The following is a 21,502-nucleotide window of genomic DNA, read 5'->3' as shown; positions in this document are numbered from 1 at the left end:
GAATGACTGACATAGACAAATGGATGACGGCTGAGTGGCGGCAAGTTGTTCCATATGCTCATCCCTCTTCATTAAACCACTTATCAGCCTCCTGCTGTCTCTAGAAATGCCGACACTGTTATTTCAGGTTTTACTTGAGCAAATCAATACTTTTATGGCGTTTACATGGGAACCTGTGTGTGATGTCATGCTTGGTTAAATTAATGTGTAGAATCATTCATGTCTGCGACCACCGCAAAGGTGTAGATGAATAATATACCCGCTCCAAGCAGGGAAATGTGTTAATGGCAATGCCATGAGTCTGTATCACCATTTATCACACTGACAAATATGACGTGTCGTCACAATTCGTACTGCTGCATGCATAATATTATTTCAAAACTTAAACAACGATAGTGATAAGGTTCTGGTCTGCCTGGCTTCGTTTATGAATTTTCAACGCTTAAAGGTATGGCTGCTGTGGAAATGTTCAAGGCCAATGCTGATAAGAGGCACTCACAATCACTTCTCCTGATTGCAGAATTGATGGGCTTGATTAGCTCGCCATATCTGGTCCGTACATTGATTTAATGAGAGCCAATCCAGGAGGTCTACAAGGAGCAACTGCAAATGACTAAATAATGACTGATTTAATCATAACAGTGGAAAAACAAGGGGAAAAGCGTGAAAGCAAATCAATGTTTCACTTTGTAGCAAGCATAACCAAAACTCAAGGGACAACACTTTGCCTGCGTTGACAGAGATACAGATACTTCATGATGATACTGATGAAAAAAATAATAATCATCATGCCACGGCAGTGCCTTCACTCAACCTGCTTTCTGCTGCCACCTTAAAATCGTATTTATGCAGCTTGATTAATAAATGCCAACTACTTACTAAAAAAAACAGTTTTAAAAAGCAACGTCTGATTTTAATTTTCAAACTCAAGACGCCACAGACACATTCAGATCATGTTTGTCAGCGCGTGCGTGTTGTATCGCAATGCGCCGCCCAAGGAAACTGAGCCTGAAGGCCAACTGAATATTTCGACAATAAGATTGCTGTGCTTCAAAGTAGGACAAAAGAGCTGGACAAAGTGTGAGGGCACTCAAAGAGGCAGGCGGTAGTTTGTTCTCACCTGGTGTTATCAGAGTCGATGGTATGAAACAACTTCTCCAGTTCTTCCTCGTTAAGCGAGCCGTCAGAGAAGAACGCCTGGAACTCATCTAGAGAGAGTTTACCATCATCTGAAAGACACACACACACACACACATACATCAGTATCAGCGACATATTTAGTTTAAGAATTCCTATTGCAAGCCTCTCTGCTGGACGCTCAAAATAACTTTTTGTCTTTGAGGAGCTATTTTACTCATCATTGAGTTCAATTGAGGAGCAAATGCCGAATTTTCCTGGGGCTTTTATTTATTCATTCATTCATCTTCCGAGCCGCTTGATCCTCACTAGGGTCGCGGGGGGTGCTGGAGCCTATCCCAGCTGTCTTCGGGCAGTAGGCGGGGGACACCCTGAATCAGTTGGCAGCCAATTGCAGGGCACACAGAAACGAACAACCATTCGCACTCACACTCACACCTAGGGACAATTCAGAGTGTTCAATCAGCCTGCCACGCATGTTTTTGGAATGTGGGAGGAAACCGGAGCACCCGGAGAAAACCCACGCAGGCCCGGGGAGAACATTCAAACTCCACACAGGGAGACCGGAGCTGGAATCGAACCCGGTACCTCTGCACTGTGAAGCCGACGTGCTAACCACTGGACTACCGGGCCGCCGGCTTTTATTTAATTAAAAAAAAAAATATTGCAGGTTATCTCACCCTTACAAAAAAGTAGCATATATGAAGTATACATTATAAAGTATATGAAGTGTACTTTTTCATACTAAATTGGAACAAATTTGAAAGTACACTCAAAGAATCTGTCTGTATATTTAGATATGTCTGTACAGTCATAAAAATACAGTATCTAAAAAGTACATACACACAGTCTACATACATTCTTGCTGCTGTCCCCAGTGTGGGACGAATAAAGGTTATCTTATCTTATATTTGAATTAGCTAATGTCAGCGACCTGCAGCAAGGGACAATATAATGTGGTTGAATGTAGGGATAGTAAATATTTCAGTATCCAAGTATCCTACTGAAAATTCCATAGAATAACTGTGTATTCTGATAAATGATAGTTTTACTGAATACATCTAATTTTATAATGAGCAACCAATTCGTTTCCTTTTTATATTCAGCAGTTTTTCCAAATTCTTTCTTTCTTAAATTCACACTCTGAATAGCAGCAAACTGGATGTTCTCAAGGAATATTTTCAGTGGGGCGATTTCAAACAAATATAAATGTAAACAAACTCAACATTCTTGTATCAAAACATAAAAGGCATTGAATACAAGTGGCTTGTATTGTGTTACTTCATTTGAGCTGCTTGCATTTTAACAGGCGTCATAATCCAGTCCTTTTGGTTCATGGGTCTGCGTTTAGGATTTTAGACCAACTAGGAAGACGACAAACATTCTTTATACGAATATAAATTATGGACGTGTGAAAGGCCTTAAAATTAAGACACCCTCTCAAGAGTAAACAGTTGAAAAATCCAACCATATTAAATGTCGATTAATGTGCTCTTTAATTTCAGATCAAGTGTTTTGATGATTCACTTGTTCGATAATATTCCTCGAGGAGTGTAATGACTTTTGCTCACGCCCATTATTTATTTATTTATTTTCGTGTCGGTGGAAAAAAAAAGAAACATCATTTGCGGTAAATATTCATCACTTAAGCTGTCAGATAATTGTAACTGATTTCAAAGTGGTCTCAATTGCACAACCCACTGGCCTCTGCGCTGCGCTGAGCTGGCTTGACATGGAAACTTTTTGGACATTCCGATTGAAATGATTCCGACTGAAAGTCTCTGGTCACATGCTCGTGTGTGACGCGATCACTTCTGATATGCTGTTTATATGCTCCACTTCGTTCATCGGAACGGCCGCGTTAACACACGTGGATCAACAAAAACACTACGTGACTTATCGAGACGGAGTTCTCGTTCATCTCGAGTCGCAATTGTGTGAACACTTTTATCAACAAGTTACAAATAGTTTGAAAGTAGTTCTCCCGTCACAGACAAGCTCTGGTAGGTCTCCCATTTGTAAACCTCACTACGTATATATGTTAAGACGGAACATACGCAGACTGGATGTAACCTGGCTTGACATCGCAAACTGACGAACATTAAGTGTGTGATTAGGGGCTCGGCCCTGTGAATTACACCCCACAATCACTGTCGACACCTACATACGTACATCAAAGAAATAGTTTTCATTTTGGCGCGAAGGCTCACATGAAACGGGCTCTCTTCCCTCATAGACCGATGCTGGAGTTTCTCCGCCTTCCAAAATGTCGCGCAGAGCGAGCGGAGGGAAACCAAGCCCTTGTTTGCTGCAGCCATCTGATGATTTTTAAAAATATATATCTTGATGTTTTATGGGCGTAACATTCGCAATCACGTGGTGATTTCTGTAACATTTGGCAGCTCTGTATTTTGCCACATAAATGCCGGCCCCGAAGCAAATGTGCTTTGCTGTATTGCGCAAAATGCTAATTTTCACTTGCCAAAGGTTTTGCAAAATTGCTTTTTTAGAGCCTTGCTCTTTTTTCTTTGTTTCTCTTTACTGACTGCAGCACTGGTTCAGGTTGTTCGGTTTATGTGTGATGAAGTATATGATCTTTTTAATGCTGTTCATACTACTGTAGTTTGTCAGTAGAACTGACAGGCAAGGATGGTATTAGTATTTTTATTCAGATAAATTCGACACATTTTTGTGTCATTTGTTTTTCCAAGTCAACAGAATTGAAACACCTAATAGTCAAGATAGAACTGTGACTTTTCTTTTTCTTTAGTTTATCTCAATTTGCATGTTGGAAGAATTGTGTTTGAGTGCCTTGCAGCTGATAATCACGTAACTGTTCTCACTGATGTGGGCAGAGCCAAAAGGAATCATTTTTAAAATACATGCAGTGTACACGTTTCCTCTGAATCATTAGGAGCAGGAGGCATTTCCCATAATGGGCTACATTAAATATTGACAGAAACTACAATGTGTGCTTGTGGATCAGTCGAACGTTTGCAAGGTTCTCTGTGTGCTTGTGTGTGAAGTCATCACCGACTCCTCACACAGAACAAAGCCAGGGAGGAATGGTCAAAACATTTTAAAATTCCTTCAAATCTTTAAAAAAAATAATTCAAATAAATGGATTTCTAAACCAACCATCCATCCATCCATTTTCTGATCCGCTTTATCCTCACAAGGGTCGCGTGCTGGAGCCTATCTCAGCAGTCGGTGGGGGACACCCTGAACTGGTTACCAGCCAATCGTGGGACACACATAGAAAAACATCCATTCACACTCACAATCACACTTAAGGACAATTTAGAGTGTTCCATTCACCTGCCATGCATGTTGTTGAAAGGTGGGAGAAAACCGGAGTACCCAGGCACTGTGAAGCTAACCAGTCGCTCAACGTGCCGCCCTCGTGGTGTTCTAACAAAGCCTCAAAGCGTGAACTGATCTACCCTTCCCAAGAGACAAAACGTCAATTAGAACAGTCGAGTTGCAATCGATTCAACACCCTGAGAATAAAATTACCTGGATGAATGAGAGTATTCACAGGTATCCTCGCTAGTAGCTACCAAATACTTATACAAATACACAGCACGGCTGCTTTCTTCAATCCTTTTTCAAGCTACGATGAAATCAATCCAGCATGGCTTTCAGTCAAGTACAAACCAGCCAAACTCCTGTTGCCTCTCTGAGTCAGTATATCGGCAGGAACACAATGTTGTTTATGTTTCAAAACCTTGAGGCTTGAGTGCTTGTTTTATGAAACCCAACGTTATCTGAGGTTTTGTGTGTGTGTGTGTGTGTGCGCGTGTGGGTGTGGGTGTGTATGTGTGTGTGCTACTGTGTAACTTAGATAATGTTTACAAGCTTTTACAGTCTTGCTCAAGCTTGTTGGTTTTGATTCAGCGTCGCAAAATTTAATGGTTGGCGCACATATGCAGCATGATAAGAGCAGTGTTGGTTTACAAAACAGAAAAGCACAAACTGGAGTAATGTCCTTCATATGATTTCAATCACTTTGTATATTGGACTTTTCCTATTTAACAATAAATTTTGCCGTTGTGTCTCAAGTGTCTAAATGCAACCCCCCCCCCCCCCCCTCACTGCTTCGACACCATTTTATTGAAAACCTCAACTGTCACAAATATGCGAGCAGGGGACCAAAGAATCAAGGCTTGAACCAATAACACATATCCGGTATGTAAGTAATATTGTTTAATCGATCAGAAATCTGCTGTGGGCAAATGTCACAGCAGCTGTTAGAACTCAACAACAGAGATGATTCATCCGTGAAAAACTTCATATTTAATTGACGTGTCCATGAACTGATGCCACAGAGGAAAGAACACGGCCTTCCTCCAACCTTTTCTCCTTTGCCTCCTTGATAAAATCCCTGCTGGGAGGAGATAACATGAAATGTTCCCATGATCAGACTAAAAAATGTCGTTCACTGGTTGTCTCTGCTTTCAAGTTTGCATCACATTTGACCAGTGCTGTGAGCAAAACAAAAAATGTTTTCATCGAACGGTAATCTTATTACCCTCAGCTGGAAACAGGACGTGTACTGAAAATTTTAAATTGTAATACTTTTTTTTAAAATCACAGGCTGCTGTAGGCAAATGTTCAAATGTTTTATCACTAATTTAAAAATATATATATGTTGGTGAGTATTCACTCATAGTGTTATGATCATTCCTTTAAACGTTATTGAAAAGTGCATCTGCTTTTTCTTATTTCATCGCCGTCCATTAGAAGAATTTCACCGCTTGGGTGGACTGTAGCAAGATAGGGGTTTTTCCTGGATTCACCACTCATAGGACTGATTGTCTCACCACATGATGCAGAGCCGGATATCAAATATTCATTTGCCTGCCCTCAAAGTGTGCTCGTCCTTGAGTGTGCTTGACTGGATGCAGCAGGTTGAGCTGTGGGGCCACTGCAGCACAGTCCAAATCCACAGAGACTGCAGCTTCGCAAAGGGTCCAACTCAAATGCAGTCCTGTAAAAAGTAGGCTATCTTCATCCTCTGTCTGTTTCATGGCTGCAGGATAAGTATTTTTCAGGATAGCTAAATTGTGCTTTTAGAACATGTTTGATAGTCAGTGTTAGGCGGGACTAGTGTTACAAGTTACTAGGGCTCTGAAGTTATGGTTGATGAGTGCCAAGTAGATTCTGGCAAGACGGGGGGGGGGGGGGGGGGGGGCAGTGTAAAAAAATTAAAGGTGAACACTCAAGAGTGGAAGTGCAATGTTATTTGTTTTCCAGATGAAATATGAATCAGGTATGTATTGAGTTAGTTAATTGCTTTCAGACCAAGAACAGAAAAACGGCAAAGCTTGTTAAGTTTACAAATGTTTTTTTAGGTAAAAAAAACAACAACAATCTAATTGTTTTCCGCTTTCAAATATCAACCCTACTTTGCACGATAAAAACACTGCTCTTGTATGTTCCCGCTTTCTCTTCGGTTAAAAGAAAAACAAAGAAGATATTGATGGTGAACGTCCTGACAACCAAAACAAAATATCATATAAGTAATCAAAATTATTTATTGTGACAAAAGCAGCACTGAAATATCAAACAAAGGACGACATTTTCAGTGAGTGACCCAGACTATGTGAAGTATCCTTTTAAATTGTAATTGTTAGGTTGTCTTGGTAAAAGCTATCAATTTCATAACATTCATAACTTTGTTATATTCTTTTGGCCTGCGTGGTATCTAAAAATTCATTCATTCATTTTCCGAACCGCTTAATCCGCCCGGTATCTCAAAGTGACCTCTTTTTTAAAATTTGTATTAAAAACAACTTTTTTATGTATTTTGGTTTAAAAAGGTGTCTCAGTGTTCTCCTGAGTTATTTCATACAGTATGTCTTTATTATCTACCAATACAGGATGGTGGCAGTCTGGCTGATGTGCATCACAGTGGAAGTCAACACGATGGACTTTGGAACATGCTTCAAGTTTGTTTACAAAACAGATGTGAAAACTGTCACTTCCAGGAAGTCAATTAATGGTTTTTTTTATTGGATCAGGCTCATTTCTGCAGCTGTCTTTTTGTCCCATTTCGCACTACTGTATTCTTTCTTCTCTCGATCCTTAGGAGAAAACATATGGAGGCTGGAATTCGGAGGGAGTGCTAAAGTGCACAGAATGAATGCATTATTTTGGTGACGCATGGCAAAACCTCTGCTGAACAGAATGGATACTCTGCTGTTCCACCTGGGCTCAGATATTTATTCAGACTTGCCGGCCATAACTATTTCTAACATAGCCCTCTCTGGCACAGCAGTGAAGCAGCCCTGAGAATCAAGGCACTGGTGTTTAATTCAGTAGTGACCCAGTTTCCTGTCAGCATCCAGGAAGCCCAGTTAAACCTACTTAGGAATTCACCAGTAAAACGGGTAGAAGCAGAGCAGTAGACATTTTTCCACACAAGGAAGGGCAGAGAACCTGTTTAGCGTATTTGCATTCACATATTACACATGGTGATCAACACCATCTGTTATCCCTCTCTGTCTGGGTCACTCACTGAAAGCGTTGTCCTTGATTGGATATTTCAATGTTGCTTTTGCACATGGAATAAAACATAACCCTAGCTGTGATGACTTATTCAATGACATTTTGTTTTCATTAGTAGGACATTCCTTATTTGTTTTTAGAAGGACAGACTGAAACAAACAATAAAAGTGTTATTTTTGTGAGATTAGTTTTAAGGTCAAAATCACATTTAGGTAACTTACAAGCGATGCTATATTTGAATTTGGGTCTAAAAGCAATCAGCTGATCCACTATATGGCTGATCATACCAACAATATTCTATCTTGCAAACAGTTAAAGTAATCGAGAAGCAGTTTGTTTCTCTACCTGATTGTTCATCATTCGGTAATCAGAAGCTTTTGTGTCACTGATGTGGCGGTTGCTCTGCATGTACGTAATTTCAAACCAAATTAATCGCCTACAGCATCCCAAAAAAATAAATACCACGAACACAACCAAACTGATACTAAACGACAATTTAGTTTAAAAAAAAGGCACATTGCAGGAGCCACAATTTGAAATGAGGTTTTTGGCAGTGAAAGTGTGACTTATGATAATGGCATGTTCTCACCATGGTTTGACATCAATTAGAGGAGAATCAGACTGCTGCGATGGTTGGGTCCCTTTGTCTAATTGTCTGTGGGTGTATGCTTTTTATCTATTCTGTGCTTCGGGTATACAATAATCCCTCGTTTATAGCGATTAATGGGGACCAAAGCCACCCTCGCTAAACGAAAATCCGCGAAGTAGCAACCGATAAACATATACAGGTTAAAAAAAATAAAAATAATTTCAGTCCACAAACGGTCCGCGAGAAGCTGCAAAACAACAGCGAGTCACATAGCTGATATAATGAGTCATATAGTCACATAGAGAGTCACATATACAGTACTGTACTCCAGGTATCCAGTATATATATAAAGTATATTTTCATGAATATGTTTGAAGAAGGCGGCCCGGTAGTCCAGTGGTTAGCACGTCGGCTTCACAGTGCAGAGGTACCGGGTTCGATTCCAGCTCCGGGCTCCCTGTGTGGAGTTTGCATGTTCTCCCCGGGCCTGCGTGGGTTTTCTCCGGGTGCTCCGGTTTCCTCCCACATTCCAGAAACATGCGTGGCAGGCTGATTGAACACTCTAAATTGTCCCTAGGTGTGAGTGTGAGTGTGAATGGTTGTTCGTTTCTGTGTGCCCTGCGATTGGCTGGCAACCGATTCAGGGTGTCCCCCGCCTACTGCCCGAAGACAGCTGGGATAGGCTCCAGCACCCCCCGCAACCCTAGTGAGGATCAAGCGGCTCAGAAGATGAATGAATGAATGAATGAATGTTTGAAGAAATCCGTGATGCATGAAGCCGCGATAAACGAACCGCGAAATAGCGAGGGATTACTGCAGAAGCACTTTAAGCTAACCTTAATCAACATTACGGAGCACAAAAGGAAGCAAGCCCGCAACTGTAGCCAAAATGTGATTTGTATATTGCTGTTTAGTTGGGTACTCCTAGGGCTGGGCAATAATTCCAAAATAATATTTATCACGATCGACATGTGATCAATATCAATAGAAAATCAATTTTACAATTTGAAAAAACTCTGGAACAAAACCCAGACCCCGGCATTCTGCATGCTGGAAGCTACAGTATGACGTTCAATTTGTGCAACAGTTACAAGCATGTAACTACCTTAACTTCTTTCAAAAATAATGACCCATCACCTGTGTGCACATCGTTTCGCAACGTCAGATGTGTACCAGTAAAGGTGTTCTCTGCCTTTGACATCCTAGCTCCAGCGTGCCAGCAATAAGTGACAGCACTGCACTGACGTCACAATCTGGCAAGTAAAACAATGAATGTACATTTGCGATAATAAGCCTGTCAACACGTTCAAGTCGACCCAAGACGGTTGGTCATCGATAATGAACGCACTCCAAGAGAGTATTATTTCGCTACACTGACATTGTATGGACATTGAATGAAGTATAATATCAACAATACTTTCTCTTGGTAGCGTCTTCCACAAAGCATTTGTGGCACAGCTAACGGAGCATGGATGGAAACAATGTTGCACATCACATTACATTACGATGGACACCAAAACAGTGTAAATGAGTTTTACGACCAGATATTTTCATCTGATCTCTTCACATCCCTCGCTGATACTATAACGGGTGTCACAAAAAGCCATTGAAAAAAAACTAAATATGATCAGGGGAGTTGTTTTTTTTATTTTATTTTATTTTATTTATTTTTTTTTGTGGACGGCCCGGTAGTCCAATGGTTAGCACGTCGGCTTCACAGTGCAGAGGTACCGGGTTCGATTCCAGCTCCGTCTTCCCTGTGTGGAGTTTGCATGTTCTCCCCGGGCCTGCATGGGTTTTCCCCACCGGTGCTCCGGTTTCCTCCCACATTCCAAAAACATGCGTGGCAGGCTGATTGAACACTCTAAATTGTCCCTAGGTGTGAGTGTGAGCGTGGATGGTTGTTCGTCTCTGTGTGCCCTGTGATTGGCTGGCAACTGATTCACGTGTCCCCCGCCTACTGCCTGGAGACAGCTGGGAGACATTTCTTTGACTATGTTCTGACATGAATGGTTTAATCTTCAGCCAGTGAATCAGTTCTCGGTCATCATGACAAGCAGATGTCACAAGAACATTGATGACGATGTTTTATTCTGACTGAGTGGACATCGTGTTGAAATTTAAAAACCGGACTTCATTTAAGATTAGAGATATATAATGGGAAGACTTATTCAATGTGTAGAATGGAAAATGATCCTTACAAATGACAATTAATTACAAAGGGCCATATTTTGGCGCAGTGGTGCACGTGCACCCGGTGTAAAAAGAAGCGCAAATTCATTTTTCATATGGCGAAAATCTAGGTTATCGTGTTTGAGAATTTGGCAGAGAGATGTCGCTGCCCCAACAAACCTGAAAATTTGGTGACAGAGAGATTGTACATCATTTGTGATTTTGGCAGGTCATGCTACGCCAATCTCCTGCATCCAAATGCCATGCAGGCCGTGTGTTGTGCCTCTTTGCACTGAGTTTCAAGGGAATGGAGGAGTCACCTAAATTGGATGACAAAAAGGTTGGCTGCCTTTCCTCCCCACGACGACATACACTGGCGCAAACCTGTGAGGGTGTAGGAAAATACCAAATAAAATCCCCATGCTCATCCGTACATTTGCACTGCACTTTGCATTTGACTTGCGTTGGGCACAATATTGTCCCATATCATCGTATTCCATTCATAAATATGGGAACAGTGTGGGACAATCTTTCGATATCATTGTCATTATATATATATATATAATGAAGGAACAATAGCAGACATTGAGGACAGCTACAAGTACCTTGGTATACCACAAGCCAATGGCAACCTCGAACTGGCAACAAGGAAAGCGGCTACGGCCAAATACCTCCAGCGAGTGAGGCAAGTCCTAAGAAGCCAGCTCAATGGCAAGAATAAGACCCGGGCAATAAACAGCTATGCCCTGCCAGTGATCAGATACCCTGCAGGAATAATAAGGTGGCCAAAGGAAGAGATTCAGACCACGGACGTTAAGACCCGAAAGCTCCTAACCATGCATGGAGGGTTCCATCCCAAATCCAGCACCCTGAGACTGTACGCAAGCCGAAAGGAAGGAGGCCGGGGACTAGTGAGTGTGAGAGCCACTGTCCAGGATGAAACATCCAAGCTCCATGAATACATCAAGGAGAAGGCTCCAACGGATGACGTACTCAAAGAATGTCTCATACAATGGGGAACAGAAGATGAGGCGCTGGAACAGGGACCATCATGGGAGGACAAGCCCCTACACGGGATGTACCACCGGACCATAACTGAAGTGGCTGATCTCAAGAAGTCCTATCAGTGGCTAGAAAGGGCTGGCCTGAAGGACAGCACAGAGGCACTCATCCTGGCTGCTCAGGAGCAGGCCTTGAGCACCAGAGCCATCGAGGCCCAGATATACCACACCAGACAAGACCCAAGGTGTAGGTTGTGCAAAGAGGCACCTGAGACGATCCAACACATAACTGCAGGGTGTAAGATGCTGGCAGGGAAAGCCTACATGGAACGCCATAACCAGATGGCTGGCATAGTCTACCGAAACATCTGTGCGGAGTATGGACTGGAAACCCCAAGGTCAAAATGGGAAACTCCTCCGAAGGTGGTGGAAATGACAGAGTGAAGATCCTGTGGGACTTCCAGATCCAGACTGACAAGATGGTAATGGCGAACCAACCAGATATCGTGATCATAGATAAAGGGCAGAGGAAAGCCGTTGTAGTGGATGTAGCGGTCCCAAGTGATGGAAACATCAGGAAGAAGGAACATGAGAAACTCGAGAAATACCAAGGGCTCAGAGGGGAGCTGGAGAGAGCCTGGAAGGTAAAGGCGACAGTCGTGCCTGTGGTGGTCGGAACACTCGGGGCAGTGACCCCCAAACTAGATGAGTGGTTGCAACAGATCCCGGGAAAAACACATCTCAGTCCAGAAATGTGCAGTGCTAGGAACAGCAAGGATACTGCGCAGAACCCTCAAGCTTCCTGGCCTCTGGTAGAGGACCCGAGCTGAATGAGGGACGGACACCACCCGATATATATATATATATATATATATCTATATCTATATCTATATATATATATATATATATATATATATATATATATATATATATATATATATATATATATATATATATATAGATATATATATATATATATATATAGATATAAATCCACATCTCACCCCCCCCTCGTGTTCCTTCTTTCTGATGTTTCCATCATTTTGGACCGCTACATCCACTACAACGGCTACCCTCTGCCCTTTATCTACGATCACAATATCCCATATCTATATCTATATATATATAGATATATATACAGTGTATATATATATATATATATACAATTTTTTGGGGGGGGGGCGTAGCACAGCTGAGTGTGTGTTTCTCAATTTTTCACGGACACAAATTAAATTATAAAACAGGAAAGATGACGTCCCCAAGGGGCCGAGGGAGGAGGTAGAAGCCAACGCGCGCACACACACACACACACACACACGCACACGCACACACACACACACACACACACACACACACACACACACACACATACACACACACACTTACTACCCGCTGCTCTGCGTGGAGTTTATCCTTAGCCCTTCCTTCGTCTGTCATCACTAAACCGCAAGTCAGTTGGACCACATTTAACGGGGGTGGAAAGAAGCCGGTGGATTGATTGGACACCATTGGAGTCGGCTGTGTTGATGCCCAAATGGTGCAGTCACCCTCTGTCTACCTGCGCCAAGGTGCGTCAATCAGCAAAATTACACAAACACTCTCTGGCCCCGCACCTTGCACATTTGGTATAATGTGTATAATCCATGCTGTATTGCAATCATATGCTCTGCTTCCTTTTCGGTAGCTGTGTTTTGAGTCTTAAAAGTGGATTCAGTTCGTCTTCATAACAATTCTAAATACTTGTTGAGTGCTTCTGGACAGCATTGATCGCACTTCACTTTTTCCATATTTTACATGACCTAAATTGTTTATTCTGTCCTCTCCACACAAAATTGATGGCTCAAAACTTTTACCCCGGTTTATTTGAAACATAACATTTTCCCAAATGTGTTTGAGTTTTCAATTTTTATTTTCTTCATTTTAAGATAATACATCGCTGCCTTACTGCAGCACAAAAAGATATGAAGAAAACCACATGTACTAAAAATAAATTGCCCCGACCGACTACTTTTCATCTTTTCAGTTTCTGAGATTGCTCTCTGAAAGATTCGACACAAATGTTTAGGCCAATTCTAAATTGAACAACTTCACACTAGAGGTTCAACTTTAACGACTGTACAACTGTCATGAACTTGTAGGATTAGAATTTGTTCAAGATTCGAAGCCCTAACAGATTGGACCCAGTGGTGCGTGTTGGTGTCTTGATACCGAACAGCAGTCTGTCACTCTAAATACGGAGAAGTGAAACAATCCCTTTAGTACATTTAAAACAATGCTTGAGCAGGTGTTGAAGGAGATGCAAAATAATTTGTTGGCGGCGTGTTTGTTCCTGGTGGAATGTGGAGCGTGATTGGAAGAAAGGAAAGAAGCCGACAGACCGGTGACATGAAGTTTTGTCCCTCATTTATCATCCATGCATACACACGGACAATGCGCCAGACAAGACATCTGATAATAACTCGGCGGCAGAGAAAAGTGGGATTTAAATTGGATTAAGAGTTGGTGGAAGGAAGACAGACAAGAAGATGTTTACTATTTGTTTGTATGTGTGTGTGTGTGTGTGTGTGTTGGTGTGCGTGTGCATGTATGCGTGCATGTGTTTCATGGTACAGCAAGAAAAATATGGTTGTGCCCTCATTCTGAAAGCAGGGTCAGTTCCCCATTCTTCCTGTTGCTATGACAACCCATCATGTAGAGCCCCAAATTGAAAGCTTAAACAGCGTGAGGGGAAGAGAGGAGACATTGGGGGTGGCGTGGGGGATAGTCAAGACCAACAATATACAAAAAAAAAGTAAAAAATCTGTGCTTTAAGCCTTTAGGACAAGACATAGAGACCATTCCTTTCTCTCTCTCTCTTTGTGTATCTCTCTCTCTGTCTCTCTCTTGCTCTCTCTCTCACACACTCTCTCTTTAACAGCAAGGATACTGCGCAGAACCCTCAAGCTTCCTGGCCTCTGGTAGAGGACCCGAGCTGAATGAGGGACGGACACCACCCGAGGGGGGGTGAGACGAGGATTTATATTTATATATATTTATTCATTCATTCATTTTCCGAGCCGCTTGATCCTCACTAGGGTCGCGGGGGGTGCTGGAGCCTATCTCAGCTGTCTTCGGGCAGTAGGCGGGGGACACCCTGAATCGGTTGCCAGCCAATCGCAGGGCACACAGAGACGAACAACCAACCACGCTCACACTCACACCTAGGGACAATTTAGAGTGTTCAATCAGCCTGCCACGCATGTTTTTGGAATGTGGGAGGAAACCGGAGCACCCGGAGAAAACCCACGCAGGCCCGGGGAGAACACGCAAACTCCACACAGGGAGGCCGGAGCTGGAATCGAACCCGGTACCTCTGCACTGTGAAGCCGACGTGCTAACCACTGGCCTACCGGGCCGCATATATATTTATATATATATATTCATTCATTCATTCATTCATCTTCCGAGCCGCTTGATCCTCACTAGGGTCGCGGGGGGTGCTGGAGCCTATCCCAGCTGTCTTCGGGCAGTAGGCGGGGGACACCCTGAATCTGTTGCCAGCCAATCGCAGGGCACACAGAAACGAACAACCATTCGCACTCCCACTCACACCTAGGGACAATTTAGAGTGTTCAATCAGCCTGCCACGCATGTTTTTGGAATGTGGGAGGAAACCGGAGCACCCGGAGAAAACCCACGCAGGCCCGGGGAGAACATGCAAACTCCACACAGGGAGGCCGGAGCTGGAATCGAACCCGGTACCTCTGCACTGTGAAGCCGACGTGCTAACCACTGGACTACCGGGCCGCCCTATATATATATATATATATAAAAAAAAAAATCCTCATCTCACCCCTCGGGTGGTGTCCGTCCCTCATTCAGCTCGGGTCCTCTACCAGAGGCCAGGAAGCTTGAGGGTTCTGCGCAGTATCCTTGCTGTTCCCAGCACTGCACATTTCTGGACTGAGATGTCCGATGTTGTTCCCGGGATCTGTTGCAACCACTCATCTAGTTTGGGGGTCACTGCCCCGAGTGCTCCGACCACCACAGGCACGACTGTCACCTTTACCTTCCAGGCTCTCTCCAGCTCCTCTCTGAGCCCTTGGTATTTCTCGAGTTTCTCATGTTCCTTCTTCTTGATGTTTCCATCACTTGGGACCGCTACATCCACTACAACGGCTTTCCTCTGCCCTTTATCTATGATCACGATATCTGGTTGGTTCGCCATTACCATCTTGTCAGTCTGGATCTGGAAGTCCCACAGGATCTTCGCTCTGTCATTCTCCACCACCTTCTGTGGTGTTTCCCATTTTGACCTTGGGGTTTCCAATCCATACTCCGCACAGATGTTTCGGTAGACTATGCCAGCCACCTGGTTATGGCGTTCCATGTAGGCTTTCCCTGCCAGCATCTTACACCCTGCAGTTATGTGTTGGATCGTCTCAGGTGCCTCTTTGCACAACCTACACCTTGGGTCTTGTCTGGTGTGGTATATCTGGGCCTCGATGGCTCTGGTGCTCAAGGCCTGTTCCTGAGCAGCCAGGATGAGTGCCTCTGTGCTGTCCTTCAGGCCAGCCCTCTCTAGCCACTGATAGGATTTCTTGAGGTCAGCCACTTCAGTTATAGTCCGGTGGTACATCCCGTGTAGGGGCTTGTCCTCCCATGATGGTCCCTCTTCCAGCGCCTCATCTTCTGTTCCCCATTGTCTGAGACATTCTCTGAGTACGTCATCCGTTGGAGCCTTCTCCTTGATGTATTCATGGAGCTTGGATGTTTCATCCTGGACAGTGGCTCTCACACTCACTAGTCCCCGGCCTCCTTCCTTTCGGCTTGCGTACAGTCTCAGGGTGCTGGATTTGGGATGGAACCCTCCATGCATGGTTAGGAGCTTTCGGGTCTTAACGTCCGTGGTCTGAATCTCTTCCTTTGGCCACCTTATTATTCCTGCAGGGTATCTGATCACTGGCAGGGCATAGCTGTTTATTGCCCGGGTCTTATTCTTGCCATTGAGCTGGCTTCTTAGGACTTGCCTCACTCGCTGGAGGTATTTGGCCGTAGCCGCTTTCCTTGTTGCCAGTTCGAGGTTGCCATTGGCTGGTGGTATACCAAGGTACTTGTAGCTGTCCTCAATGTCTGCTATTGTTCCTTCATTATATATACAGTATATATATAATGACAATGATATCGAAAGATTGTCCCACACTGTTGCCATATTTATGAATGGAATACGATGATATGGGACAATATTGTGCCCAGCGCAAGTCAAATGCAAAGTGCAGTGCAAATGTACGGATGAGCATGGGGATTTTATTTGGTATTTTCCTACACCCTCACAGGTTTGCGCCAGTGTATGTCGTCGTGGGGAGGAAAGGCAGCCAACCTTTTTGTCATCCAATTTAGGTGACTCCTCCATTCCCTTGAAACTCAGTGCAAAGAGGCACAACACACGGCCTGCATGGCATTTGGATGCAGGAGATTGGCGTAGCATGACCTGCCAAAATCACAAATGATGTACAATCTCTCTGTCACCAAATTTTCAGGTTTGTTGGGGGAGCGACAGCTCTCTGCCAAATTCTCAAACACGATAACCTAGATTTTCGCCATATGAAAAATGAATTTGCGCTTTTTACACCGGGTGCACGTGCACCACTGCGCCAAAATATGGCCCTTTGTAATTCATTGTCATTTGTAAGGATCATTTTCCATTCTACACATTGAATAAGTCTTCCCATTATATATCTCTAATCTTAAATGAAGTCCAGTTTTTAAATTTCAACACGATGTCCACTCAGTCAGAATAAAACATCGTCATCAATGTTCTTAAGGTCATCTGTGACATCTGCTTGTCAAGATGACCTAGAACTGATTCACTGGCTGAAGATTAAACCATTCATGTCAGAACACAGTCAAAGAAATGTCAGAGCAAGTCTTTGGACTGACATTTTAACTGCACCTGTACGGCAGCAACACTACTGAGTCAGATCTACTGAATCAAACACTGAATTAAATCGATCCTGGAGTGAGGGAATCTGCCCAACTTTTTATTGTGGGCATTTTGTTTGAATCTGCATTTTCTATTGAACACAGAACAGTGAAATAAAATTATTAATGTGAATGACAAACTGCATCATGAAACATGTGTTTTCGTATGTCGAGGTCTTCAACCTTCTGCCAAAGTAGCAGGACTAAACCTTGTTATACAAAAATACCAACGCAATTGAGTTTGACCATCAGTAAACTAAAACTAAAACCATTTACAAAACAAAGTTCAACTGCAACCGGATTACAATTATCCCTTGTGATTATGTCTCAGTGAAAGATAATTTCCTCTGTTTAAACAACGCGCGTCAGCCTGTCTCTCGAAATAAAGAGATGAGACGCAGTGGATGATCATCTTTCACTCCACTCTTACCTATTTTGTGGCACGGCACAGAGTAGAATACAGTAGTATGCAATTATCATCAATCTGCTAGCTGAACATTATCATGTCATTGGAGGAGTGTAGCAGCGCACAACGTTGCACAGCAGATTTACTGGGAGTAGATGGCGTGCTTCATCGGCGGGCTCATGAGGAACTTTTGGGATGTGTGTTTCGAGGGTTGCGATGTGGTTTTATCCTGATGATGGGTCATCCTGCGTGATGGTGGATAATTGCTGTATTTTAGTACGTTCTGAAAGAGGATATATTTCAATGCCTGCTTTCACTGCACATCCAACTATCTGAAACCCACTGGCAGCCTCTCCTGCTCCCTTAAGGGAGGTCTCATTTGCACAAATGGTTTTATGGTTCCTGTTAACAGCCAGATATACTACTTCATCCGCCAATAATTGACTGCCATTGCCCACAGCGGTGCTTTTTAATGCAGCGTGATGGTGTTTAATGGCAGATAATAGAATGCTAGTATGTGAAACCAGGTCAGCTTAGCATGTCGTATCCACCTTGTTGTTGTTAACATGGTGCCGTGGCGGCACTGCAGATTAATGAGTTTGCAGTGGAGGATGCCCATTTTCTACAACAAGAAAGCCTGATGTCATGTGTCACAATAAACTACTTTTATGACTTCCCTTAAATGTTATTTGGCTGGATTTACGTGATGTGCAGTATGTATCATTTCCCAGTGGATGACTGAAGCCGTATTTACATCAAGCACTCTGGAGTGCTTCAGATGACAAGACATTTTTCACATTTCGGTTGTAAAGGGTCCCAAATTATCACACCCGTCCGACTTTTCAACACTCTTTGCTTCGAGTTTCGTCAGAACCTGACGATATGTGTAGTGTGGAGCTTGACAGACATCCTGGTGTCAAGTCATTGGTCACAAGAGAACATCACATCTCTCTTACAATTGGATTAAAAAGAACAAAAGGAAGAAAATGAAAAGTGTCATTTAAAAACTGCAGTGGTCTGCACATTGATGGACAATATACAACAACAACAATATGAAGTGGGAAGTCAACACCATCTCCATCCTGAAAAGGGCCCAACAGAGGATGTACTTCCTGAGGCTGCTGAGGAAGCATGGCCTGCCACAGGAGGTGCTACGACAGTTCTACACGGCAGTCATCGAATCAATCCTGTGTTCTTCCATCACGGTTTGATTTGGGGCCGCCACAAAAAAGGACAAATTCCGACTTCAACGGACAGTTAGGACGGCGGAAAAAAAATCATTGGCACCGCCCTACCCACTCTTGAAGACTTGCACACTGCAAGAATCAAGACAAGGGCACGGAAAATCCTCCTGGATCCCCCGCACCCTGCCCACCACCTTTTCCAGCTACTCCCCTCAGGCAGGCGCTACAGATCCCTGCGCACCAAAGCCAGCAGACACTTAAACAGCTTCTTCCCTATAGCCATTAACTCCCTAAACAGTCACTGATGTAGTCACTCTTCTTGTACTACAAATACTGCTACTGGTCACTCTAAAATGGTTCAATGATTTTCTGCACCATCTGTACAAACTGTCATCGTATTGTATTCTACCACTGATCACTTTAGCTCTGCTTGATACTTTTGCACATTTTCTCACTTACATTACGAAATGTCCTTGCATATTTGTCATGTCCTTGTTTACGATGATACTAATGCAGCGTGTTGTACCGGAGACAAATTCCTTGTGTGTTCTACATACTTGGCCAATAAAGATGATTGTGATTCTGAATACATAATTGTCCAGACAAAAATAAAGACCCTGGCGGCCCGGTGGTCGACTGATAGCACGCCGGCCTCACAGTGTAGAGGTGCAGGGTTCGATTTCTGCTCTGGGCTTTCCTGAGTGGAGTTAGCATGTTCTCCACATGCCTGTGGGTTTTATTCAGGTACTCCGGTTTCCTCCCACAATCCAAAAACATGCAGGTTAATGGAACACTCAAAACTGTCCCAAGGTGTGAGTGTGAGCGCAGATGGTTGTTCGTCGATGTTTGCCCTACAATTGGCTTGCAACCAGTTCCAGCTGATAACAGCAACTCTGGGCGTGTTTATTTACCTCCGGCTGCACTTGGTGACAGAGTAGACTTCTGACAAGATACTCTGCAGCACCACGTCATCTTCGATGCTGAACACCTCTAAAGGCATTCTCATTACATTACTTATTTAATACAAAAACAAATCTATAGCTTAAAGTTGACCAATTAACAGCAGAGCATTGACGAAGTCTGTGCATTAACTATGTTGGTGTGAGCAATTAATGTCATTAAAGGGATCATTCAGCTGCGATAGTCCATTTTCACGAACCAGGTCAATTTATGTCAAGCCTGATGTTGACCTGATAAAAGTGGAACACTCTGACCCAGAACTAATTCCTTGGGTCAAGCAGAGGTTATATTTGTTGCTATGGAAACATTAGGTCCGAATGACACTCGGGGCGGGGGAGGTGGTTTGGAGAACAAGTACATGTTGTAACCAGGGGCAACAGAGTCGTGTTTGGTGTTGTGGGTTAATGCACGCTGATCTGAAGAGAAGTACAAAGTAAATGGTGCTCAACATAAAAAGCAAACACATTATGAGTTTAGTATTAGCTTAGACTTGTATACATTCTATGTTGACCTTCTTCACTCCTAATCCTTATTGTCTTTACTGAAATTTAGATATTTAGTCAAAACAACTAAACAAATAAATAAAGATGTCACTCTTGGGTGTGAGAGATTGAATTATTTATCCTGTGCACATCACACACAAAAATTCAGACACACCCAGCAAAGCCATGTAGCTAATGATGGCATGTAAATGTCATGTCTTAAGTCCCCCTGGTGCTTTCATCTCATAACAGAAGACCCCCACACTTCTAAAAATATACTCTGCGGGTGTGCAAAGCTTCTAAGCACAGCACCCCCATTCTCCGCTGAGTGGAAGTTCCCAACCGTTAACTCATTAGGAAAGGTGTAGAATCGACAGCTGCAGCCAGATTCTGTTCTGAGATGGAGAAAAAAAAAACACTGAGCGGACTGCCAATCAACCACTGGAGCTTTGCTCACCATGGCAACCCTGCTGGTGGTGACACTGACACGCCTCACTTTTCAAGCACTGAAGTAGGTACTTCCTCAGACACTTCCTCCGTTTCAAAGACTACGATTTTTGAACCACAAGAACACTTCCTAGAGCTGGCCGCCTGGCTAAACTAAACGATCAGAGGAGCCTTCTCCTTCCATCGTCAGGGAGGTGACCAAGATTCCAATGGTCATTGTGACATGGCTTTGTGGAAAGAGAACCTTCCTGGAAGAAAACCCATCTCTGCAGCCATCCACCAAACAGTGGCCAGACAGAAGTCACTCCTGAGTAAAACGTAAGTGGTCGGAGTTTACCGAAAGGTACGTAAAAAACTCCCACACCATCAGAGACAAAAGTCTCCGCGCCAAAGAGGCAAGGATTATTATTGTTTTGCCTCTTCTGTGTAAATGCCAGGCACTGCTCAACATTGGCCATTATCACAGTGAATTAGCATCATGGCGTGCAAATGTTTTTTTTTGGGGGGTGGTGGGGGTTAGTGGCAGGAATGGGGAGTCTCCCAATCAGGATTGAAGGACGGCAGAATTCAACAATGTACACACATATGCTAAATTAAAACCTAGTCCAGTGCTCCTAACTTCAGGCTGCATGGAAAAAAAAAGTTATTTGAAT

At 43.3% G+C, this 21,502-nt stretch overlaps 1 protein-coding gene across 2 annotated transcripts in view; it reads right to left on the bottom strand.

Annotated features, from left to right (window-relative positions):
* Positions 1-21,502, bottom strand: part of necab2 (N-terminal EF-hand calcium binding protein 2) — a 130,194-nt gene that overhangs the window by 86,158 nt on the left and 22,534 nt on the right. For both annotated transcript variants that reach the window (XM_052060943.1, XM_052060942.1), the window contains exon 3: positions 1,121-1,229. In XM_052060943.1, the coding sequence (XP_051916903.1) occupies positions 1,121-1,229 (109 nt within the window). The remainder of the gene's footprint in view (positions 1-1,120; positions 1,230-21,502) is intronic.

This window comes from Hippocampus zosterae, chromosome 3, assembly GCF_025434085.1.
Source record: "Hippocampus zosterae strain Florida chromosome 3, ASM2543408v3, whole genome shotgun sequence".
Taxonomy (NCBI): domain Eukaryota; kingdom Metazoa; phylum Chordata; class Actinopteri; order Syngnathiformes; family Syngnathidae; genus Hippocampus; species Hippocampus zosterae.
This window is presented reverse-complemented; position numbering and strand designations above follow the sequence as displayed.